General features: G+C 44.0%; 1 protein-coding gene across 5 annotated transcripts in view; it reads right to left on the bottom strand.

The window, feature by feature from the left end:
• LOC137347179 (S100P-binding protein-like) overlaps nucleotides 1–26602 on the bottom strand; it is a 70260-nt gene that overhangs the window by 25150 nt on the left and 18508 nt on the right. For all 5 annotated transcript variants that reach the window (XR_010968903.1, XM_068011365.1, XM_068011364.1 and 2 more), the window contains exons 2-4: nucleotides 2972–4173; nucleotides 1262–1374; nucleotides 536–630 (exon numbers count right to left, since the gene is read on the bottom strand). Coding sequence is in view for 4 of the 5 variants with exons in the window: in XM_068011365.1 (XP_067867466.1) it covers nucleotides 536–630; nucleotides 1262–1374; nucleotides 2972–4090 (1327 nt within the window). In the remaining variant the exon portion in view is untranslated. The remainder of the gene's footprint in view (nucleotides 1–535; nucleotides 631–1261; nucleotides 1375–2971; nucleotides 4174–26602) is intronic.

Genomic DNA, 26602 nt, shown 5'->3' with positions numbered 1-26602 from the left:
TTCTCATAGGTCTAAAAAAGGGTTAAATTTTTATATAAACAGCAAAACCTGAATTGTTCGCAACCTTCACCCACTCACGCATTCTCTCTCTCACTCACTCAAGTAGTATTATATTTCAATGGAACAGAAAGTGCAAAAAACTGGCAGGGAAGAGGAATAGAACATGGAAAAACAAGGAAAACAGAAAATATATTGAAGGGGATGGGATTTCCTTCTTTGCATTCTGTGCAATGAAACTGAGTCAATTTATGCAGAACGCATTTGATTTTGCTATCTGTAACAAAGAAATCTTCTTCCATTCTAGTTTAACCAAAATAATTAATAACCAAAAAGTCTTAACAAACGGAAATAAGTAGATTTCAATTCACTCTGGTTTCAGAAGATTAGATTTCTTTCTCCTGCTACGATGTTGTAGCATTTGTTGATTAGGAAGAAGAAATGGATGATTCAAAATTCCAAAGCATTTCGTGAATTCATGGACTTAATATCAGAATTTTTCAAACATATTCCTGTTACTTCACAGATCATAGGTTACCTTGAATCTCACACCCACTCTTCATGTGGTTTGAAACAAGCTGAAGGTATAAATGCTTCCGCCGTTCTAGCTCTGGATCGAACATGTAATCCAATCTGAAAAGCAGAAAAGAAAACCTCAAACAGTTAACAATCTCAGGCAAGGCTATGTTTTCCACATCTCAATTAATTTGCAACATTTTGTTTATGCACAGGAGAAAGGTTATGCAGTTTGGAAACATTCCAAATAAATGGTCCAGACAATGTGTGTGCAAGGCATGCTGGAGAAATCGAGTGACCTATTATGAGAGCTAATCAACGTCTACAGAGGCACCATAAATGTTCTGAGTTGTCATAATGCAATGCTCCCATCTACAGGCTGCACAGGATACTGAAACTAATGGAATAAGACTCAGCAACTAAACTGGGGACACACTGATATGTAGAAAGCAAAATAGATATCAATAAGATACTAAAATAGCATATTCTCAGTGAGCAAGCTCCAGACATGATGAACGCTCATTGGGAAAAACAAATTGAGACCATGTTGACTGGTTTCACTGAAAACATACAACTCTTTCTTGCATCTGTCTTAGCTAAACTGACATCATAGATGTGAAAGGTCAGTCAACCACTGTCCCATGATAGATGAGTAACTTCATTTATTTCTGGGTTTCGTGTAAACTGTGGCAATTACATTACTAGCAAATTTTTGCACTGTTTTGAAAATTCATATGTTACAGCTTACCTTCTTGTCTGCCTTGATTCTTTATGTTCTGCCACTATTTTGGTTGGATTATGTTTCTGCAAATTCTCCTCTTTTACAGATTCTACAATGTTCTGCTTGTGCTTGCTGGCATCCTGTTTGCAAGATAATAATGTCTTTTCCATAAAGAAAAAAATACACACGACACAACTAGAAGAGTTTCAGGGAACAGGCATTTGCAGGGGTGAAACCAGGAGGGGAGCCTTTACTACTGCCCAACATGAATCCACAATCTAGGCTATTCCACCCACCTACACTGGAAAAGGACAATGGAAAGAGAGGAAGATGGAGACGGAAATATAAAAATAGTTGTTTTTCAAATATATTTTAGTCGCCTCATTATGATAAGGACATAGATCAGCTAGCAGCGCAGATAGATAGCTGCTTTTCAATAAAGAAAAATGTAATTTAGAACACACTTGGGAGAACGGTGTATAGTTTTTGGTAACCCATCACAGGAAGTACTAAAAAAATGGAAGAGCCATGGTCCAGATTTACTAGGACAGTGGTTACCTAAAAAAAACATATTAAGACAGAATTTGCAAGAAGAATAACAGTGAAGCATACAGCGCTCACCATTATAACAAAGTAAATTGTTTAGCAAATTCTGACATCCACACATGCTCAGTTAAACCTGTAAATCAGTAAGTTGCTGTCAGAGATCTCCCATTCCTCAACAGGGTGCTTTGTTTCAGTCCTTGCCAATAAACTCGGCACTGAAATGACTGCAACAGCATGAACTTGGGGTACTTACCCACCAGTTCTGCACTAAAAAATGGCTGTAAAGGTTAGGGTTGGTGCATTCAGGAGTGAGTTCTTAAAAGTGTGATAAGTGATAATTACTGTTGAATAACCTTGGTTCCTGAAAATGTAATTTTACCAAGTGTGGAGTCTCATCGCCTAAGAAAATTAATGTTTAAAATTTTTTTTAAAAAATTTTTCTGTCTTATTTCTCTGCCTTAATTCCATCTGTATTTCCCAATACTTATTTTGCTTTCTGTGCATCATTTAAATCTGATTTATATTTCCTGCTTTATACTTCCTAGTTTGGACTCTCCATATCTCCATGAGCATCCTTTAATATGATTCGTTGAAGAGCCTTGCTATTTCTTGTCCTGCTCACAGAAATGGACACTGGTTCAGAGCAACTCTGTGCTCTAAAGCTCACAAAAACTGTCGGCAGCTGTCAGCCAGGTGAATGGCGAACACTGTTCCTTTGCCACTGACCACAAATTCCGGGCTATTAGAAAGTGTACAACAGCAAGGTCAAGAGTGGGATTAAACTTCTTGGCTCAAGTGGGGAAGAATATCGGACAAGTAGCCTACGTCTGTTCTGCAACATTTCTAACTTTCTACAACCACTCATTAACAACTGAAATGATGGAAATTATATTTTAAAAATTAAGATAGACTACCTTATTCTAGGATCCAATGGATAGGGACCTAAAGCATAAAGCCAATCAAATCCAAAATCAATTCATCCAACATATTTATTTAAGCCAGAGACAGGATGTGCTAAAATAAACATTAATGCAGTGCCAGTTTAATATTCCCAGACTGGAAACTGACGCACATTGTTAATGGTATCTACAAATTCCTTAATTTACTTCAGCTGTGCTACACAAACTGACTAACTCATGGGAAATTCTTACATGACACTAAGACATGAGAAAGCATTTATGGTCTGCTTACCTTTAGGCCCCCGACTTCATCTCCACTGTGTACAGGAAAGCTGATGTTCTCTTTTACCTCAGCCTTTTCTTCGATAAAAGATACAATTCTTTCAGAAATCTTTTGCTCCCAGAATGTTAACTTATTGTGATCCTTGAGCAAGTTTGGTGAGCAGCTCGCTGGATTAGTTATAAGCATCTTGTCCCGATCGCTGGGACATGCTTCATTATTGCTTCCTGCATGGTTGCCTTCATCAATTGCTTCATCTGCACAAACTGGTGTTTCGTTGAACAAAGAAAATTCCTCAACTGATAGGTAATAAGACAGATTTGATTTTTCTATGCCACTACTTTCATGAACAGAACTGATATTATGTAGTTCAGGTTTGAGACTTTGATTAATCTCTTGCTCCACCTTCAATACAGTGGCATCTGTTGATGAGACATCATTCAAATAACTTGTCTGTATTTCATCAAGAACAAGGTAGTTTTTAGGCCAATTTGATGCATTTGGGGGAGACAAAGACAGCAGACTGTCGCTAACAGATTTATACTTACAGGGTGTTTTATCTACTACTCTACTTACATCATCAAATTTGAGTACAGGTGAAATAGCGTTAACAACAGTTTCATCATTTGATTCCTGAAGAATTATATCTATTTCCTCGGATGTAAGGTTTATTGGATCCTCACCATCAACTTCATTCTCCTCCAATTCCAGTAGTGATTCATCAAGGTCTTCAAGATCATTTAATGTAGTTTTCATTCTCAAATGAAAAGATGTTTCCTTTAAAGGAGTGGATTTTTTAATTGTGGTTAGTGCTTTTAGCAGATCAGACTGCACATCCGCTGATGAATTAACAGGCGAGATGAAATGTCCTGTATCTGCAGACACTGATGTATCTGTATCTCTTCCTGTCACGTTATTTGACTGGAAGAAATGTTGGAAGTCTGGTGGAACTTCCGTGTTTTCACTACATAGTTTATTATCACAAAGTGATGAGCACATTCCCTCAACTATTCTTGGTCTTTTAAATGGAGTGTGTACACAAGAAGTAATGGGTGAAAGTTCTCTCCTGAATTGAGCAGTAAGCAACTCATTTGTTATAGCACAATCAACATTTGTTGCATCTACATCCATATTTCCATTAATCTTCAATTTTAATTTTTGAAGACACCAAGTCAATTTCCATCCATTATTTCCATCATAGAGGATTTGTTTTCCTTAAAAAAAAAACACACATCTTATTGGCAAACTTACCAAGATTTTGTCTGACAAATATGAAAGTCAAGTTTTGTTTTAAATTGAAAAGTGGTATCTTTGATGACTTAAAAATTATCAGTTAGAGTCATAGGACTTGGAAAAGGACAGGTAATTGATCAATGATTTGTGGCATCACTATAACAACAACTTGTGGTTATATAGCACCTTTAAGATTGTAATATGTCCCAAGGCACTTCACAGCAGATGGTGAAATTTGAATTCAATTAATAAATCCAGAATTTTTAAAAAGCTAGTCTAATGTTGACCATGAAACCACTGTCGCTGGCCGGCTAGTTCACTAATGTCCTTTACGGAAGGAAATCTGCTGTGCTTACCTTGACTGGCTTACTTGTGACTTCAGACCCCCAGCAATGTGGTTGACTCTTAAAATGCCCTCTGAAATGGCCACTCAGTTCAAGGGCAACTAGGGATGGGCAATAAATGCTGACCTAGCCAACAACACCCACATCCCATGAACAAATGAAAAAAAGGAGCACTGTCAAACAAAATTTGACACGCAGCCTCAAAAGGTGATATCAGGAGAGGGGGCCAAAAGCTTGGTAAAGAGGTAGGTTTTAAGGAGCATCTTAAAAGAGGGCAGAGAGGCAGAGGTATTTAGGGAGGGAATTCCAGAGCTTGGGACCTTGCCACTTGAAGACATGGCCGCCAATGGCACAGCGATGAAAATCGGGAATGCACAAGAGACCAGAATTGAAGGGGCGCAGAGATCTCGGAGAGTTGTAGGGCTGGAGGAAGTTACTATGACAGGGATGGGTAAAGCCATGGATGAATTTGAAAACAAGGATGAGAATTTTTAGATCAAGATATTGCAAAGACAGCCAATGTAGGTAAGCAAGCACAGGTGTGATGGGTGAACATGACTTGGAGAGAGTTAGGATATGAGCTCAAGTTTACAGAGGGTACCAGGTGGAAGTCTGGCTAGGACAGCATTGGAATAGTCAAGTTTCTAGGTAATGAAGGCATGGATGAGGGTTTCAGCAGAAGAGCTGAGGTGGTGGTGGAGCTGGTTGATGTTATGATGGTGGAAGTAGGCAGTCATGGTGATGGTGAGCATATGGGATCAGAAACTCAGTTCAGGGTCAAACAGGGCACTAAAGTTCAAACAGTCTGGTTCAGCCTCAAACAGTAGCAAGGAGAGGGGCAGAGTTAGTGGCAACAATGTTTGTGGCGGGGATCAAAGACAATAGCTTCAGTCTTTCCAATATTTAACTTGAAATTTCTGCTCATCCAATACTGACTGTCAGACAAGTAGCATGACAGATCAGTGGCAGCGCAGAGTTCAAGCAAGGTGATGGTGAGGTGTAGCTGGGAGCCATTGGCATAAATGTGGAATCTGACCTTGTGTTTTCGGGCGATGTCAACAAGGGGCAGCATTAAGATGGGAAATAGGAGGGGACCATGGATAGATTCTTAGGGACACCAGAGGCAACGTGGAGCAGAAAGAGAAACCATTACAGGTAACTCTCTGGCTTGGAACTGAAAGTGAAATTCCCTTTCAATAAAAGACATTAAATGTTAAGATGTCGAAGGATCTGATTGCCGATTAGCATTTCCCTATTCTGTGATGTCAGTGGATGGAGGATGGCACATTTTGGATTAAGTTGACTAAGTAGTGGGGGAAAAAAGTACCTGTTGGCAACACAGAATCATTTCCACAAGTGCATTACAATATTGTTATTCTCAGTAGAATAAAGCACTGCCAAAGAGTGAAACTGTACAAATCTGAGTCTGACTACTGCAATTGAAAGAGCCATGAAATGTTCATAAATTAACACTCAAACATGGAAACTTATGAAATCAGTCAGTGTAGATATTTAGGACTGCAACCATGCCTCCTCCTACTGAATATAAATTATAGTGGTATGCTCTTCTTGAACATCAAGCTGTCCTACACATACACCAGTTACCTAATGAGAAAAACATTGCAGGAACACTGATCCTTTCAGCAGTTCGGTCACCCAGGAAAGCTGTTCAAAGAATCACAAATTTCTACATGATAATAGTGACTACTCTTCAAAAGTACTTCATTGGGTGTAAAGTGCTTTGGGATGTCTTGAGGTCGAGATACTGTATTTCTATCCTTTTGTTCTATGTCCACAATTTAAAATATCCCATTCACTTCAAAATCTTATATATTTTATTAACTCCGAGACCTTTCTAGATTGAAAAGCCGATATGTTTTTCATTCTTTCCTCGAGTCAGATCCCCAACACTAAGATTCAGTCTCTTCTCTGCACTGCTTCAGCAGTGAAAACCTACTGTGTTGCTTGACAACCAGAACAGGGTGCAGTATTCAAGATACTGCCTGACCAGAGCACTATACCATTTAATTACTGTTGCCTAACTTGTATTCTACTGTCTTTTCCATCTAGTTTAACTTTAAAATCGTCTACATTGATTGTCACTGTACATTGGTACATACCAGAGTCTAAAATGCCTAAAATGCCCAGCTCTCTTTCAGCTTCTTCTTACACAAAACAAAGTTAAAACTGCATAAAAGTGACTGGGTAAAAAAAAGTATAGTGTGTTAAACACCAGCGCCACAATTAAATATCAAAATTCTCAAGGGTCAATGCAGAATTAAGTGATTCCATTTGCTCAAAGGGTGTGTGCTATGTATGATGCTTTTTGGAAGCATTTTCAGTATATTCCTCACACACAACTTTAAATATTCAAAAATAAAAAGCAAATTTAATCACTTGTACTTAACAAATTACCATACTTAATTAAGCATTAAAAAGTCCAAAAAAAATCTCTAAGTGGACAACCACAGTAACATATCCAAACATTTGAAAATAAAACCTCCTTACAGTCACTGTTTTTTGCTAGTTAACTAATGCTAAATATATTTAACAATTAGTGCTATTCTTATACTTGCACCTATTTAAAATTATATTAATTCTTTAATATTACAAACTTGGTGTCAACCTTGGCTCAACACTCTTGCATCTATTACCTATGGGTTCAAGCACCCACTCCAGATGCTGAGCACATAATCCAGGCTGGCACTTTAATGGAACAGCAGGGAGTTCTCCAGGTGTCCTAGCATCAACTAATGTCACTAAAACGGATTATCTGGTCATTAACTCATTTCTGATTCCAATATCTAGCTGTATACACATTTCCCTATATTACAACAGTGACAACTCTTTAAAAAGTACTTAACAGTACTTTGGAACCTGAAGCCATGAAAGGCACTACATAAATTCTAGTTCTTTCTTTTTAAGACACAACTGTCCCTACAATAGGCATTTTGAATTTAGGCAGGCACTGTATTCATGCAGCTACTGTCCCATTAATCCCATGGACTTCAATTCTGCTAACAAGTCTATTACGTGGCACTTTATCTATCAACTTTTGAAAGTCCATATACACAACATCAACCACATTATCTTCATCCATCCTCTACATTATTTCATCAAATATACCCAAAGTAACAAATAAATAAACATAGGCAGCTTCGGTGGATCAGACACATCTACAGGATGGAAGACAGTCGCATACCCAGGGACCTTCTGTATGGTGAGGTAGCCAGGGCCAGACGACCAGTGAGGCACCCAAAGCTCTGCTTCAACGATGCTTACAAGCATGACATGAAGCCCCTAAATGTCGACTATCGTACCTGGGAGTCACTAGCTGGCGAAAGAGGGAAATGGCAACACATCCTGTGGACTGATGTGCACAGCATCACTTGGCAACTTCACGTGCAGCACCTGTGGCAGAACCTGCCTTTCAAGGATTGGCCTTCACAACCATCAGCAAAGGTGCACCAAAAGAAGACACCCCACCTAAATGGATCATTTGCTGCATGTCCATCATCTTTCATAGATAGAAGGATACCAACCAACCCGCCAATAAAATATCGCAGTTTTAAAATGTGCACAAATAGCTGCCACTAGGAATGCTTCCCAATAGAAATTGCTGTCTAAACATTGGTGTGACTACAATATTATTTTAGCTTAGAATCGCCAACTCTGGCTGGACGTATTCCTGGAGGTTTCATCATACGATCTCCTGCCTCCAACTGCGCATAAAATAATACAACGCAGGAGGCCATTCAGCCCCATCGTGTGTGTGCAACAAGCACAAGCAGCCAAACAGCTGTTTTCTTTTCCATCCCCAATAATTGATTTTTTTTAAGAAACAATAAATGAAAGTGTTTAAAAAATATGGAAATAACACACAATATTTTTAATGCCCCAATGATTTTTCACCCAGGTTGTCTGTAGTCATGTCTAGGAGATTCATCTTTAATTCTTGGAGAATCCAGGACAATACTGGAAGATTGGCAACCATATTGTAGTCACATTAGCTAATTTAAGTAGGAAAGACCTTATAATACAGGGTAAATTAACTCTCCCTGTATAGTTACTTCACAAACGTCAACCACCATTCAGTAACCAAGGAAGTAAAGTACTCAAAACAATCAGATAACTCAGACAATCTGCTTTTAACCTTCCATTGTGCCAACAAATGCACAAATAGGTTAAACTACACATGCATAAGCCAAGTAAATATGAGTATTGAGCTTACATGCCCAATTATGGCATCAATTATTCACATTTTATTTAATAATCATAAAAGCAATTAGCTATATCTGTTAGTCAAAGTGGCTAGAGGCTAATGTATTGGATAATGCTGCACGAGGAGGCGCAGGACAGGGTAAGGGACCAGGAAGGAAGGGCAACTAAGGATGGGCAATAAATGTTGACCTTGCCAGCGACACCCACATCCCAAGAACAAATAAAAGAGGGAGAAAAGAATAATGGTCACAACAGTTTGTTTCCATCATAACGGTCTGTCATATTTAAATTATACCTTCTTATTTACACTTATATTTACTTAGGGTTGATTCTTCCCAGCCCCCAGTGTGGACTTTAAGGTAACCAGTGCTGGGGCAGTATCTATACACCACTTCCCAGCTGAAAATTACTGAAATGGAACCTCTCTCATGTCCCTCCAGAATTTTCTTTGCAATGTTTTACATTTTTCTGCATCTTGCATTTGTTTTTCTTCGCAGCTCTTTCAAGTTAAAGAGTTGCTACACAGCCCCCTCCTGCTAACCCGGGCCTGATCCATCTGGCTCCCCATGCTACTCTGGTGCATCTTACTTGCTCTCACAACTCCTCAATCCAGGCCTCGCTGGATACCTCCTGCTCCCAATGCCAGCCTACACAGATCAGGCCCTCCTACTCCCCAATCCCAACCTGATCCACAATGCTAACCTGCAGCCTTAGCCAAATACCCTCTTAGGATTTGCAAGAGTGGAGAAATGGAAAGGAAAAATAGAAAGAGAGAAGCAGATCCAAACCACAGACAGATCCAGCACAGAGACAGAATAGTAGAGCACAGAAGGAGGCCACTTCATCCTTCAAGTCTGCACCGTCTCCTTCTTTTAATTATTCATTCATGGGATATGAGCACCGCTGGCAAGGTCAACATTTATTGCCCGCCCCTAATTGCCTTCGAGAAGGTGGTGGTAATTCTCCTTGAACCACTGCAATCCATGTAGTGTAGGTACACCCACAGTAGCAATTTGATGCAACTGAGTGGCTTGCTATTTCAGAGGGCAGTTAAGAATCATCCATATTGCTGTGGGTCTGGAGTCACATATAGGCCAGACTGGGTAAAGATGGCAGATTTCCTTCCTTGAAGAACATTAGTGAACCAGATGGGTTTTTACGACAAACCAGTAGTTTCAAGGTCACCATTAATGAGATTAGGTTTTTCTTCCAGATTTATCAATTGAATTTAAATTCCACCAGTTGTCATGGTGGCATTTGAACTCATGTCTCCAGAGCATTAGTCCAGTTCTGATGAAGGGTCACTGACCTGAAACGTTAACTCTGCTTCTCTCACAACAGATGCTGCCAGACCTGCTGAGTATTTCCAGCATTTCTTGTTTTTATTTCAGATTTCCAGCATCTGCAGTATTTTGCTTTTATTACATTAGTCCAGGCCTCTAGATTACTAGTGCAGTAAATTACCACTGCCACTACCCCACTGCCTTGTGGGCGTCTCGGGAGAGACCAAGGCTAAGGGAGTAAACCCTAACAGAAAATCCGGAGCGGAACCCCGTAGGCGGTCATGTGTCACCTTTGGCATGTTTCCGGCAGTTCCTGCAGCCATACTGGTGCCAAACGTCGTGTCCTGCACTCCTTTGGACCCCACCAGAAAGGCCGAGAGGGGGGTTTTGACGACTGGGCAACTCTCAACCTCCATAAATTTGCCCAGGCATGCGCCATGGAGAGGTCACTCCATAGTTGCCTCACAGCGACTGAAACAACACGGAAGGCAGCAGTTACGGGTTATAAGTCCAGATAAATTGGCGTAGAAACTGGGCGCCACGGGTTGCCTTTGTCGGTGGGAGAGGTCATTGCACCTCACTGGACAGCTACCGCCCGCCTCAAACCGGGCAGCCCCCGGTCAATAAGGTTCTGTCCCGCCACAGTCTGCCTGCTTCAATGGGTGCTTGGAGCTCAGGGTCATTGCCCGAAAGGTGGACTGATACACCGCACCAAACAACATGAAAAAAGGAAAGAAGGTACCAGCCCTTCGCTTTGCAAGCTGGAACGTCAGAACTATGTGTCCTGGCCTGTCGGAAGACCTTACACAAATCAACGATTCTCGGAAGACCGCCATCATTAACAACGAGCTCAGTAGACTCAATGTGGACATTGCAGCACTTCAGGAGACTCGCCTCCCCGCGAGTGGCTCTCTAGCAGAGCAAGACTACACCTTCTTCTGGCAGGGCAGGGATCCTGAAGAACCAAGACAGCATGGAGTGGGCTTCGCCATCAGAAACTCCTTGCTCAGCATGATAGAGCCTCCCTCAAATGGCTCGGAACGCATACTGTCCATCCGACTGCTCACCACCTCTGGTCCAGTACACCTACTCAGCATCTATGCTCCAACACTCTGTTCCGCACCTGAAGCTAAAGACCAATTCTATGAACAACTCCATAACATCATTAGCAGCATCCCCAACACCGAACACCTATTCCTGCTGGGGGACTTTAATGCCAGGGTTGGGGCCGACCATGACTCATGGCCCTCCTGCCTTGGGCGCTATGGCGTTGGAAGGATGAATGAGAACGGGCAGAGACTGCTTGAGTTGTGTACCTATCATAACCTCTGCATCACCAACTCGTTCTTTCACACTAAACCCTGTCACCAGGTTTCATGGAGGCACCCAAGATCACGTCGTTGGCACCAGCTAGACCTCATTGTCACAAGGCGAGCCCCCTTAAACAGTGTTCAAATCACACGCAGCTTCCACAGTGCGGACTGCGACACCGACCACTCCCTGGTGTGCAGCAAGGTTAGACTCAGACAAAAGAAGTTGCATCATTCCAAGCAGAAGGGCCACCCGCGCATCAACACGAGCAGAATTTCTCACCCACAGCTGTTACAAAAATTTCTAAATTCACTTGTAACAGCCCTTCAAAACACTCCCACAGGGGATGCTGAGACCAAGTGGGCCCACATCAGAGACGCCATCTATGAGTCAGCTTTGACCACCTACGGCAAAAGTGCGAAGAGAAATGCAGACTGGTTTCAATCTCATAATGAAGAGCTGGAACCTGTCATAGCCGCTAAGCGCATTGCACTTTTGAACTACAAGAAAGCCCCCAGCGATTTAACATCCGCAGCACTTAAAGCAGCCAGAAGTACTGCACAAAGAACTGCTAGGCGTTGCGCAAACGACTACTGGCAACACCTATGCAGTCATATTCAGCTGGCCTCAGACACCGGAAACATCAGAGGAATGTATGATGGCATGAAGAGAGCTCTTGGGCCAACCATCAAGAAGATCACCCCCCTCAAATCTAAATCGGGGGACATAATCACTGACCAACGCAAACAGATGGACCGCTGGGTTGAGCACTACCTAGAACTGTACTCCAGGGAGAATGCTGTCACTGAGACTGCCCTCAATGCAGCCCAGCCTCTACCAGTCATGGATGAGCTGGACATACAGCCAACCAAATCGGAACTCAGTGATGCCATTGATTCTCTAGCCAGCGGAAAAGCCCCTGGGAAGGACAGCATTACCCCTGAAATAATCAAGAGTGCCAAGCCTGCTATACTCTCAGCACTACATGAACTGCTATGCCTGTGCTGGGACGAGGGAGCAGTACCCCAGGACATGCGCGATGCCAACATCATCACCCTCTATAAAAACAAAGGTGACCGCGGTGACTGCAACAACTACCGTGGAATCTCCCTGCTCAGCATAGTGGGGAAAGTCTTTGCTCGAGTCGCTCTGAACAGGCTCCAGAAGCTGGCCGAGCGCGTCTACCCTGAAGCACAGTGTGGCTTTCGTGCAGAGAGATCGACTATTGACATGCTGTTCTCCCTTCGTCAGATACAGGAGAAATGCCGTGAACAACAGATGCCCCTCTACATTGCTTTCATTGATCTCACCAAAGCCTTTGACCTCGTCAGCAGACGTGGTCTCTTCAGACTACTAGAAAAGATCGGATGTCCACCAAAGCTACTAAGTATCATCACCTCATTCCATGACAATATGAAAGGCACAATTCAACATGGTGGCTCCTCATCAGAGCCCTTTCCTATCCTGAGTGGTGTGAAACAGGGCTGTGTTCTCGCACCCACACTTTTTGGGATTTTCTTCTCCCTGCTGCTTTCACATGCGTTCAAATCCTCTGAAGAAGGAATTTTCCTCCACACAAGATCAGGGGGCAGGTTGTTCAACCTTGCCCGTCTAAGAGCGAAGTCCAAAGTACGGAAAGTCCTCATCAGAGAACTCCTCTTTGCTGACGATGCTGCTTTAACATCTCACACTGAAGAATGCCTGCAGAGTCTCATCGACAGGTTTGCGTCTGCCTGCAATGAATTTGGCCTAACCATCAGCCTCAAGAAAACGAACATCATGGGGCAGGATGTCAGAAATGCTCCATCCATCAATATTGGCGACCACGCTCTGGAAGTGGTTCAAGAGTTCACCTACCTAGGCTCAACTATCACCAGTAACCTGTCTCTAGATGCAGAAATCAACAAGCGCATGGGTAAGGCTTCCACTGCTATGTCCAGACTGGCCAAGAGAGTGTGGGAAAATGGCGCACTGACACGGAACACAAAAGTCCGAGTGTATCAGGCCTGTGTCCTCAGTACCTTGCTCTACGGCAGCGAGGCCTGGACAACGTATGCCAGCCAAGAGCGACGTCTCAATTCATTCCATCTTCGCTGCCTTCGGAGAATACTTGGCATCAGGTGGCAGGACTATATCTCCAACACAGAAGTCCTTGAAGCGGCCAACACCCCCAGCTTATACACACTACTGAGTCAGCGGCGCTTGAGATGGCTTGGCCATGTGAGCCGCATGGAAGATGGCAGGATCGCCAAAGACACATTGTACAGCGAGCTCGCCACTGGTATCAGACCCACCGGCCGTCCATGTCTCCGTTATAAAGACGTCTGCAAACGCGACATGAAATCGTGTGACATTGATCACAAGTCGTGGGAGTCAGTTGCCAGCATTCGCCAGAGCTGGCGGGCAGCCATAAAGACAGGGCTAAATTGTGGCGAGTCGAAGAGACTTAGTAGTTGGCAGGAAAAAAGACAGAGGCGCAAGGGGAGAGCCAACTGTGCAACAGCCCCGACAAACAAATTTCTCTGCAGCACCTGTGGAAGAGCCTGTCACTCCAGAATTGGCCTTTATAGCCACTCCAGGCGCTGCTTCACAAACCACTGACCACCTCCAGGCGCGTATCCATTGTCTCTCGAGATAAGGAGGCCCAAAAGAAATTACCACTACACCGCCTTTCAGAAAGCAATCCAGTTAGCCCCATTTTCCTAATCCCTGCAATTATTTCTCCTTCAAATATTTATCCAATTCCCTTTGTAAAGCTGCGACTGAATCTGTTTACACCAACAGCTGGTACATTCCAGATCATAACCTGCTGCATGAAAGATTTTACTCACATCACCTCTGGTTCTTTTACCAATCACCTTCAATCCGTACTCACTGGTTATCAATCCTTCAGTCACAGGCAGACATGCCAACCCACCGTCTCATAAAACAAAAGACAAATTCTTAAAAATCAAGAGATTTATTTATAAAATCATGAGTTGCTATTTTTGTCCCCAAACACAAGCCAATATAATGAGAAAGAAGGCATGGAGAGATAAACAGGGGAGAGACACACACAGAAACACACACATTGACAGAAAGACAGTTAGCAAATATAATATGAGCAGATTTTACACTTATAAATACTTCTAACCCAAACTACTGCCTGGGAGCAGACAAGGGGCAATCCAGGCTACATTCTCCTGGGTCTGCATGACCCCAAACACTGACATATTGTTGAGCACACCCCATTTCCTCCAGACATTGGAATTTTCCTCCCACTGCTCCCAAATTTCAGAACCCTCTCCCAATGCTACAACACTCTTTGACTGCTTCCTCAGGATTACAAAACCCTAAGACCTCACTCTCTAGTGCTTCAAGACACGGAGACCACTCCTATGCAGTCATCCCAGACCCCGGGATCTCCCTCCTCGGACATACCCAAGTGCTCGCAGACACTGGTAGCTCCCCACAATTCTTCCAGGAAATATAAGGCCTGAAAACACTGGGGAGTGGGGTTAACAACTGCTCCAAGCATGGCGGGCCCCCTGTCCCTCCAGTATTCCAAACACCAGCACCTCGCCCAGTGCTCTCAAATCCTATCTTCTCTCTCCATTGTTAAAGAGCCCCAGCAAATTCACCAATTCCACCAGACACCATGCCCACCATCCCACAAACTACATTCTGCTACCAAACTGTGAGATCTCATCATGACACTGCCAGTTTCCAGGAATTATTCAGCACATTAGACCATATGATTCAGCCTCCAGCCCTAACCAAACTCCATTTTCTCCTTTGCAATACTGCCAGCCCCCAATACTATCAAAACTGAACTTCACAAGCCACCCACCCAACTACTGCTAGAACTGTACACCTACTTCCAGCGGCTACGTTACCTACCGACTTCCTGTGGATCTTCGATATGAATCAAATACATAGATAGAACATTCAATGACTCAGTTCCTGTTCTCATACCCAAAAGGCCAGTTATTTAATTCAATTTTCAAAACACCAATGAAATCCTGTAATGCCACATAATACCAAATAGGATTTATCTGACACCTGTAATATAAATGACCTTAATTACATAGAACTAATAGCACAGACACTGGGCCCAAATGGTCCATGCTGGCATTTATGCCCCATGCAAGCCTCCTCCCACACACGTAGTAGTGGGTCTACAATTCTGCTGATGGGGCAAACTCAGCATGTCTTTGAGGTAATTCCTGACAGAAAATAAGAGGGGTGAGAACAGTGCATGAAGGTAGCAGGAACCTAATCTTAAGCATAAAAAGGTGCCCGATTCGAAACTGCAGTAAAGATTAAGTTGAAGCACTCTTGGCCGAATCTCAATGCTGCAGCTTCTAACAGTCACACACTAGCCCTAATGTTTAAAATGGCAGTGCTATTTTATTCCACTCATTGCTTTTGATCCAAACTCTACACTGTCAGCATTGCAGACACCAGTAACTTTACACAACAAGCAGCATCCAGTTTGAACTGCTAGTTTTGGGTTCACAGAATTGGGGCAACTCACCAAGGCTCCTTCGACAGCACTTTCCAAACCCGTGACCTCTACCACCTAGAAGGACAAGGGCAGCAGATGCATGGGAACACCACCACCTGCAAGTTCCCCTGCAAGTCATACACATCCTGACTTGGAACTATATCACTGTTCCTTCACTGTCGCTGGGTCAAAATCCAGGAACTCCCTTCCTAACAGCACTGTGAGTATACCTACACCACATGGACTGCAGCTGTTCAAGGAGGTGGCTTACCTCCTCTTTCTCCATGGCAATTAGGGATGGCAATAAATGCAGGCCTAGCCAGCCATGCCCACATCCTGTGAAAAAAAAATCTCCCCCTGCCACCTCTCCCCCCCATCATTCTACTCTTTATTCCTCATGTATGCATTAAGCTTATCCATAATTGCATCCCTGTCACTCACCACTCTATGTAAATAAATTCCTCCTGAATTCTTTATTTGATCCATTAGTGGCTCTCTTATATTTATGCTCCCGTGTTCTGGACTCACCCACATGTGACACCACTTTCACCACCTTATCAACTACTTCATAAATTTAAAGGCCTCTATCAGGTCACCTCTTAGATTTCTCTTTTCCACAGAAGAAAGCCCCAGCCTTCGCAATCTTTCCTAACAGTTGCATCTCTCAAGTCTAACAACATGCTTTTAAATCTTTTCTGCATTCCCTCCAGTGCTTCAAAACACTTCTTGTAATATGGAGACCACAACTGTACAGTTTTTCAAGTGTGACCTAGTGATTTCTGTACATGGACACCCAGGGACTCGCTACCCACAAGGGTGATGGAAGCGGAGACAACTAATGTTTTCAAAAGGAAATTGGATAGCCACTTGAAGGAAATAAACTTACAGGGCTACAGGGATCGAGCAGGGGAGTGGGACTTACTGGACTGCTCCCTGGAGAGCCAGCGTGGACTCAAGGGGCCAAATGGCCTCCTTCTGTGCCATAAATGACTATCTCTTTACTCCGCCACACTTCTTATATTTCTCACCATGAAGAAAATATTCTGATTTGACTTTCTTGGATCCAAAGTGGATGATATTTCAATCTTCCAATCTCCTTTGATATGGAAGTGGTGCCAGACGGCTGCAAATGTTGCAACTTATTCAAAAAAAAGGGCAAAGGAATAAACCTGGCAACTACAGGTCAGTCTAACCTTTTCGGTTGGGCAACGTTTAGAGACAATAATCTGAGACAAAATTAAAATGTCATTTGGAAAAATATGGGAAATGACAGCCAGTACAGATTTATTAAAGAAAAATCAGTTCCATGGAGAGACTGGATAGCTGGAATTGTTCTCCTTAGAGCAGAGAAGATGAAGAGGAGATTTAACAGAGGTCTTCCAAATCATAAAGGGTCTTGATCAGAGTAAATGAGGTTACCCTGGTCTAAATGAATAGTGGAACAGGCTCGAGGGGCTGAATGGCCCACTCCTGCTCCCATGTTCCTAAGTTGATCAAGAGATATGGATCAAAGACAGATAAATGAAGCTGAGATACTGATCAACCACGATATTATTAAATAGTGGGGCAAGCACAAGGGGTTGAATGGCCGACCCATTGCTGCAGATGTATACCATTGCTTAAAATCATAGAATAGTGGAACAGAGCAGAAGGCCATTCAGCCCATCATGTCTGCACCAGCTCTAAGAGCAGTCCAGTTAGTCATGGTGGAAGGCAAACAATCCCATCACGTCTCACCATCAGTGCACCTTGCTTTGTTTTTAAATTTGCTCCTGGGGATGTGGGCGTCACTGGCCAGGCCAGCATTTATTGCCCATCCCTAACTGCCCTCGAGAAGATGGTGGTGAGCCGCCTTCTTGAACCGCTGCAGTCCATCTGGTGTAAGTAGACCCACAGCGCTGCGTGGAAGTTGGGGGGGCTCCAGGTTTTTGACCCAGCAACAGTGAAGGGAGCTGCACTGACTGTAACTAACTGATCTATCTAGGAGAGAATGTGATCAGCTAGAATATCTTAACAGCTTAGCCTTGTGATGAGAACACAAACAACAAAAACATCATGTATTAGCAGATTAGACAGAAGGTTGTGAACTTTGAAAGGTTTGTCTTAACCTGTTTATCTTGTACCATTTGCAAAAGTCCTAACAAGCAATATGAACAGTTTAACAGGAATATTAATGAACTTCCACCCTTCTGTGCATCATGTGATTGGCCGATCTTCCATGCCATTGCTCACAGGTAGTCTGGGGCCTGGAGCCTGGTTATGAAGCCCTACTCTCAGGTCACTGACCCAACCCGACCGACCAACCAACTGACCAACGCTTCCCAACCCTGAAGTGCGGTGCTTACTCCTTCTTCTGTAAATGTAAACAGCTACTTATTAGTAGATTTCCCATGGCATTGCTTGGGATAGTCTGGAGAGTGGGCAGCAGTCACAAATATATACTCAAATACACACTCTAGTCCCAGCAGCCACCTGCAGGTGCATAAGCGATTAACAGAACTGCTCATTTCCCATGGCTATGCTCTCGGGTAAGACTTGTTGAAAAGCCTCAGCTCCAACATATATAGCCCAGCAGGAATTGGATTCAGCTCCATCAATAACCCCGACCAGCACCCTCGTCTCCCTAGTACCAACCCAGCATTAGTGGATCCTAATCAATGGTATCCAGGACCACCGGTGACCTTGAGCACCCAACTCTACACCGATGACCTACTGCACACAGCTCTACAAACACAAGCTACAAGCTATGAACAATGTTGCTTTGTGACAAGAACACAATCAAAAAACACCATGAACCAGACTGATAGATTTGTCTTAACCTGTTTATCATTTGAAAGTCACAGAGTATTAATATGCATTTTATTATTGGCAGATCTTCCATGGCATTGCTCATGGGTAGGCTGGGGCCTGGAACCTGGTTACTGATCACTGCTGAATCCCTTTCTCAGTTCCCTTACTGTTGTCCATCACTGACCAGTTGCTGCCAGCCCTCAAGCTTGGCGCTCATTCCCTGTTCTGTGATTGCTAGCTCTTCCATTACATTGCTCTGGACAGTCTGGAGGGTGATGAACAGTCAGAACTATTTACTGGGCCCCAAGAGAAGGTGATCTGGAGAAATAAAGAAACAAACAATCTCATCACTGCCCATCACCCATGCACCCTATTCGCTAGTCACATGGAGACCTGTTATTGCATTCTAGCGCGTCAAGTTTAAGTGATGGAAAGGGAGTTGCACTGACTGTGACCAACTGGCTGATGTGTCCAGGAGCAAACGTGGCCGAATAGAAGATGTGAACAGCTTTGCTTCACAAAGGGAGCCTGAGCACTGGAAAAATCCCTAACCTGACAGTCAAAAGGGCATTGCTGTATAGGGTTTGCTTAGAACTCTAGTTGCAGCTTGCATCATTTCCTGTGACAGTCAGCGTAAGTAACTGTAAAATCCACTGCAGTGACTGTGCAAATAAAAAGGCTCAAATCCGGAAACTGAAATTAGGTCAGTACATGTTGGTTGTTCTGATCAGCTTGTCCCAGATCTGGAACAGTCTTTGGGACAGCTCAGCTGAACCAACACTTCAAACATGACTGAGTCAGCCCCAACCCAACAATTTAAACAGACGAGAGCCTCTATTTAAACCACTGATTGGCGTTGAGCAGTGGCCCACAGTTTTGGGACTGAATGAATAGGATTAAATAAGGGGAGAGGCTGAGAAGGAGAATAACTAATAATCAGTACTCCATATCCTTCAGCTCTGAGAGCTCAGAGATTCAAAGAACTGGGCGGGGGGGGGGGGGGGGGGGGGAGGTAGTGGGTGCATGGCGAATAGAGGTGAAAAACCTTTAGTTGCATGTTTGAGTCAGGGAACAGCCCAGAAAACTAGCCCTGTTCCACCTACCCTGCCATGCACCTGTCTGCCATGTGGGTCTGACAGATCTTCCTGCAGGGTTTGACGCCTATTCCAAATTCTCTGCCAGCAAATCCACCGGGGCGAACTGTAACTTACCAGCAGGCTGTAGCAGAGTGAGGACCACCTTCAGATAGCATCTACTGTTGACGCTGCAGCATGGATGCCCTCAATGCAAGAGTCTATTGTTCAGCATCATCACCCTCTATAAAAACAAAGGTGACCGCGGTGACTGCAACAACTACCGTGGAATCTCCCTGCTCAGCATAGTGGGGAAAGTCTTTGCTCGAGTCGCTCTGAACAGGCTCCAGAAGCTGGCCGAACGCATCTACCCTGAGGCACAGTGTGGCTTTCGAGCAGAGAGATCCACCATTGACATGCTGTTCTCCCTTCGTCAGATACAGGAGAAATGCCGTGAACAACAGATGCCCCTCTACATTGCTTTCATTGATCTCACCAAAGCCTTTGACCTCGTCAGCAGACCTGGTCTCTTCAGACTACTAGAAAAGATCGGATGTCCACCAAAGCTACTAAGTATCATCACCTCATTCCATGACAATATGAAAGGCACAATTCAACATGGTGGCTCCTAATCAGAGCCCTTTCCTATCCTGAGTGGTGTGAAACAGGGCTGTGTTCTCGCACCCACACTTTTTGGGATTTTCTTCTCCCTGCTGCTTTCACATGCGTTCAAATCCTCTGAAGAAGGAATTTTCCTCCACACAAGATCAGGGGGCAGGTTGTTCAACCTTGCCCGTCTAAGAGCGAAGTCCAAAGTATGGAAAGTCCTCATCAGAGAACTCCTCTTTGCTGACGATGCTGCTTTAACATCTCACACTGAAGAGTGCCTGCAGAGTCTCATCGACAGGTTTGCGTCTGCCTGCAATGAATTTGGCCTAACCATCAGCCTCAAGAAAACGAACATCATGGGGCAGGACGTCAGAATTGCTCCATCCATCAATATTGGCGACCACGCTCTGGAAGTGGTTCAAGAGTTCACCTACCTAGGCTCAACTATCACCAGTAACCTGTCTCTAGATGCAGAAATCAACAAGCGCATGGGTAAGGCTTCCACTGCTGTCCAGACTGGCCAAGAGAGTGTGGGAAAATGGCGCACTGACACGGAACACGAAAGTCCGAGTGTATCAGGCCTGTGTCCTCAGTACCTTGCTCTACGGCAGCGAGGCCTGGACAACGTATGTCAGCCAAGAGCGACGTCTCAATTCATTCCATCTTCGCTGCCTTCGGAGAATACTTGGCATCAGGTGGCAGGACTATATCTCCAACACAGAAGTCCTTGAAGCGGCCAACACCCCCAGCTTATACACACTACTGAGTCAGCGGCGCTTGAGATGGCTTGGCCATGTGAGCCGCATGGAAGATGGCAGGATCCCCAAAGACACATTGTACAGCGAGCTCGCCACTGGTATCAGACCCACCGGCCGTCCATGTCTCCGCTATAAAGACGTCTGCAAACGCGACATGAAATCGTGTGACATTGATCACAAGTCGTGGGAGTCAGTTGCCAGCATTCGCCAGAGCTGGCAGGCAGCCATAAAGACAGGGCTAAATTGTGGCGAGTCGAAGAGACTTAGTAGTTGGCAGGAAAAAAGACAGAGGCGCAAGGGGAGAGCCAACTGTGCAACAGCCCCGACAAACAAATTTCTCTGCAGCACCTGTGGAAGAGCCTGTCACTCCAGAATTGGCCTTTATAGCCACTCCAGGCACTGCTTCACAAACCACTGACCACCTCCAGGCGCGTATCCATTGTCTCTCGAGATAAGGAGGCCCAAAGAAGAAGAAGATGATTGTTCAGCATACCTTACATCGCCACTTAGCTTGGCTGTGCAGCTTGGGGTCCCTTCAGGGACTGTAGCAGAAACTACTCAGAAGCTTTGATGCTGAGGGATTTTTAGGTGAGCATAGAAAGCAGCTGCTGCAGTGCTACAAGCACCTCCAGCAGAACCTTCAGGCATTCCCAAATTGACACCTAAGGTTGAAGGCAGGGGGCAGGAATGAACACTGTCTGTAGCTTAGTCCAGACATCTACAAAGTTGCTTCCACTCATCACCACCAATCCATTCAGCATCAGCCTTTTCAAGGCTTTAGCCAGACCACAATGTCTTTGCACAAGGCTGGCCTGTCATTCCATATTAGGACCTAGAATGAAGAGGGCTCAGAACAAGTAACCCACCTCCTGACTCCCCAAAGCCTGTCCACCATCTATAACGCACAACTCAGAAGTGTGATGGAATATTCTCCACTTGCCTGGATGAGTGCATCTCCAACACTACTCAAGAAGCTCGACACCATCCAGGACAAAGCAGCCCCCTTGATTGGCACCCCTGCAACACCAGCACAGAGTGGCAGCGGTGTGTACCATCTACAGGATGCACTGCAGTATCAAGCCTGAATATTCTCCAGGTTTTGCTGCATGTGAACCCAGACTGTTTCATTATCTGAGGAGTTACGAAAGGTACTGAGCACAGTGCAATCATCAGTGAACATCCCCACTTCTGACCTTATAATGGAGGGAAGGTCATTGATGAAGCAGCTGAAGATGGTTGGGCCTAGGACACTACCCTGAGGAACTCCTGCAATGAGGTCATTAAGCTTAGATGTTTGGCCTCCAACAACCACCTTCCTTTGTTCCGGGTATGACTCCAACTAGTTTTTCCCGATTCCCATTGACTTCAATTTTGCTCAGGCTCCTTGATACCAAACTGGGATAAATGCTGCTTGATGTCAAAGGACATCACTCTCATCTCACCTCTTGAATTCAGCTGTTTTGTCCATGTTTGGACCATGACTGTAATGAGGTCTGGAGCCAAGTAGCCCTGGCGGACCCAAACTGAGCATCGGTGAGTTGACTGTTGATGTGTAATTGTCGCTTCAAAAGCACTGTCGCCAACACCTTCCATCACTTTGCTGATGATCGTAAGTAGACTGATGGGGCAGTACTTGTGGATTGAGACCTTGTCCCAAATCCCAGTGTTCCAGAAGGTGAATGTCTAATAATTTCTCTCTCTGGCACTCAGAGATAGTCACCGGAACACTTAGTCCATGGCTGCCACACTCATCCTACACCCTGTGTAAGACAGAGACTCAGCCCAATACACCCGGTATATACTTGCAACCTGTACCTGAACGCCAACCTATTGCCACTGACAATAGAGGACTCCATCTGCACGATCCATCCAGAGGAGCAGCAAGACATAGCAGCCTATGAAAGGCACATTTTTCAACACAGGAAAAATCCAGAGATTTCAGAGCCCTTGTGAGATTGCAAGTGAGGCTTAATTTTACAGAGAAATCATGTCGTGTGGGAATTGCAATTTGAAAGCGTTTGTTTATTTACTCTATTTAATCCCTTCATGATTTTAAACACCTTTACGAAATATCCTGTTAGCCTTATCTGCTCTAAGGAGAAAAATCCCAGGTTCTCCAAGTCTATCCACGTAACTGTAATCCCATGGATTACTAGTCCGTTGGGGCCGAACTAGTTTTACAAAGTTTTGCATGACTTCCTGGCTTTTGTACTCTATACCTCTGTTTATAAAGCCCAGGATCCCATATGTTTTGCTAACCTGTCCTGCCACCTTCAAAGACTTGTGCACAAACACCCCCAGGTCTCTCTGTTCTTGTACCATTTAGGTTATATTGTCTCTCCTAATTCCTCCTGCCAAAATTTATCACCCCACACTTCTCTGCATTAAATTTCATGTCATTCAACCAGCCTGACTATCTCTTCCTGAAGTCTATTGCTGTCTTCCTCACTGGTACACTTCCGAGTTTCGTATAATCTGCAAATTTTGAAATTGTTCCATTTACCAAGTCCAGTCATTAATGTATATCAAAAGCAGCAGTGACCTAGTACCAAACACTGGGGAATGCCACCGTATACCTCCCTCCAGTCCAAAAAACAGCCAGCCATTCACCAAACATTGTTTTCTATCCCTTAGCCAATTTTGTGTCCATGCTGTTACTGCCCCTTTTATCCCGTGGGCTTCAACTTTGCTAACAAGCCCAATATCTGGTACCTTGCCAAACACCTTTTGAAAGTCCATATACACATCAATTGCACTGCCCTCATCCACCTTCTGTTACCTCACAAAACCTAATCAAGTTAGTCAAACATGATTTGCCCTTAAATTCATTCTGGCTGTCCTTTATGACTCTGTATTTGTCTAAGCAATTGTTATTCTTCTCTTAAATTATTCATCTGGAGACATGAGTTCAAATCCCACCATGGAATTTAAATTCAATTAATTAAAAATAAAATCTGGAATAAAAAGCTGGTATCAGTAATAGTGAGGATGAAACTACCAGATTGTCGTAAAAACCCACCTGGTTCACTAATGTCCTTTACCTGGTCTGGCCTATATGTGATCCCAGACCCACAGCAATGTGGTTGACTCTTAACTGTCCTCTGAAATGGCCCAGCAAGCCACTCAGTTGTGAGAGAAATTAGGGATGGGCAATAAATGCTGGTCTTGCCAGTGACACCCACATCCCATGAATGAATTTTTTTTTTTAATCTGCATTTTCTACCCTTACTTTCCTCGGCAACCTAGGATACATCCCATCTGGACTGGGTGATGTTTTTACTTAGAGTACAGCCAACCTTTCTAATACCTGCTCTTTATTAATTTTTATCTCATCCACATCCCGACAACCCCGTTGCTTACCACAGCTTTGGGAAAGTCTTTTTCCTTGGTAAACACCAATGCAAAGTACTCACAAACATGACCTCCTTCCGTGCTGTAAATCTTTCAGTTTAGTACCTCAGCCATGTCTTCAGCCTCCACCAGTAGTTCACTTGATATTTCAACAGGCTCAAGGTGTGAATAGTACAACAGGATGTTATCCATTTTTAGATTTGATGCGGATAATTCAGTATGTCCGCAGACAGACGGTATGACAGCGATCCAATATGTCTACAAACAGGGTGGAACTCCCTCCTGGATCCCTCTGTCAAGATAGTACGTTGCTTCCCATTGGTGCTCGAACAACAACTTGGTGCTACATTTGGTTGGGGTGGACAACACAATTGTCAGCATTATTCTCCCTGATGAGCGGATGCTCTAGTTCACCCCTTACTTGCCTCACAAACCTTGCTTCTCGGATGCTCTGGTGTTAAATACTGCCAGTCTGACTTCAGGGGCACATGGCTGAATGCAGAATCATTGGAAGAGTAAAGATGATCCTACTTTTTACTTAGTGAATCTTTATCTTTCATTCCACACATTTCTGGACATCATTCAATCAGCACGCAGGGTGAGAAGGGTGGACCCTGCAAGAGAACAGACTCTGTCTCCCAGCACAGATAGATAAGAGGCAGTGTTATTCACAGGCACCAGCACCATATCCAAACAGTATTATGAACCATCAGGATCTGGATCCTGCCGGCATCTGATTGATGATCTGGCTGTTGAGATTGAATGCCTATCAGATTAGGGCATACCAGCAATGGAGCATTCAAGGGTAATGCTTAATTTATCATGTCTTTCCTGGTTCCTTAAGCCTTCTTTCCCATAAAAGTATCGCCATTCTCCTCATCCCCAGCACTACTTAGTCAGTTGGCAGCAGTGTGTACAGAATGCCCGAATGAAGATCAGTGCCCTTGTTAACTCCTGTTCATTCTTCAAGTAACAGCATTTTCCATCCACTTTGTTGTCTCTTCAGCCTTAGAGTGTGTTTGCTAGGTTTCTTTTCTTTGTTCTGGGTATCAACAAACTGAGTTCTGGGATGTGCTGGTAGTTAACACTGCACGGGTGCCAGAGAGGGAAGGGAAAACACGTGGATGTCGAAAAAAGGTCTTGAAAGGGAGGTTGTCTCTGCGCAAATTATTACAAAGCAGTCCGAAAATTAGGTCCACATTCCCCCACCATTTGGCCCATCAATGTTTTGGAGCTGATGTTTCATCCAATTGTTGCTAGTTCAGTAGCTGAATTCCAATCCACTGAGCGCAGCATGGCTAAAGGAATGGCATCAACTCTCAGAGATTAAAGGGAGTCAGGGTTAGCACTTAAACAAAAAATTAGGACAGTTTTCATTCAAGCTGGAATGACAAGTGGGAACTCTGGGCAACCTGCCGACCAGTTTAGTTTAGAGATACAGCACTGTGCCGACCATCAACCACCCATTTATACTAATCCTACACTAATCCCATATTCCTACCACATCCCCACCTGTCCCTATATCTCCCTACCACCTACCTATACTAGGGGCAATTTATAAGACATCACCAAATGTTCCGGTTATGGCTATAGTACAGAGCTGGACTGGAAACTGTTGGAAATGAGGCTTCGAGATCCTGCGTTGAGGTGGTGTCAGTAAAGCAAAAATGGAAAAGCCATTGCCTTGTAATGCATAACATAATCAGGATCAGAGTGATCTCCTGGACTAGTTTTGATTGCCTAAGGGGCTCAGAGAGGAATTTCCCAGATTTTATTTTTCCAAATTGGCCTGGGTTTTTAAATCTGGTTTCTCACCTCTCCCAGCAGATCCCACGGTCTTGGGTGGGATGGGGAATGTACATATTGTGATGCACAAGGCATCGGAGTTGTGTGGGATAGGCTGGATGGTCCAGCAGGTTCCATCCTTTCCATCATGTTTTGCATGTTTTAAGAGTCACATTCTTTCAATAACTTAGTTTAACATCTGGAAATAAATGTGGAAAGAAAATTAACTTATTGCATGTTTTCTGATTTGTGCATTGATCACAGGAAGGAGCAGAGAGAGAAAGAGATTAATTTTCCAATGGGGGGGTGCGGCACAGTAGGGCTCAGCGACTGACTGGATGAACTCTGAGCTACACACCAGGCAAGGCTCAGAGTCAACCCCCAGCCTGCACATACAAA

This window comes from Heterodontus francisci, chromosome 31, assembly GCF_036365525.1.
Source record: "Heterodontus francisci isolate sHetFra1 chromosome 31, sHetFra1.hap1, whole genome shotgun sequence".
NCBI classification, from domain to species: Eukaryota; Metazoa; Chordata; class Chondrichthyes; order Heterodontiformes; family Heterodontidae; genus Heterodontus; species Heterodontus francisci.
The sequence above is the reverse complement of the archived record's forward strand: the minus strand, read 5'-3'. Positions and strand labels throughout refer to the sequence as shown.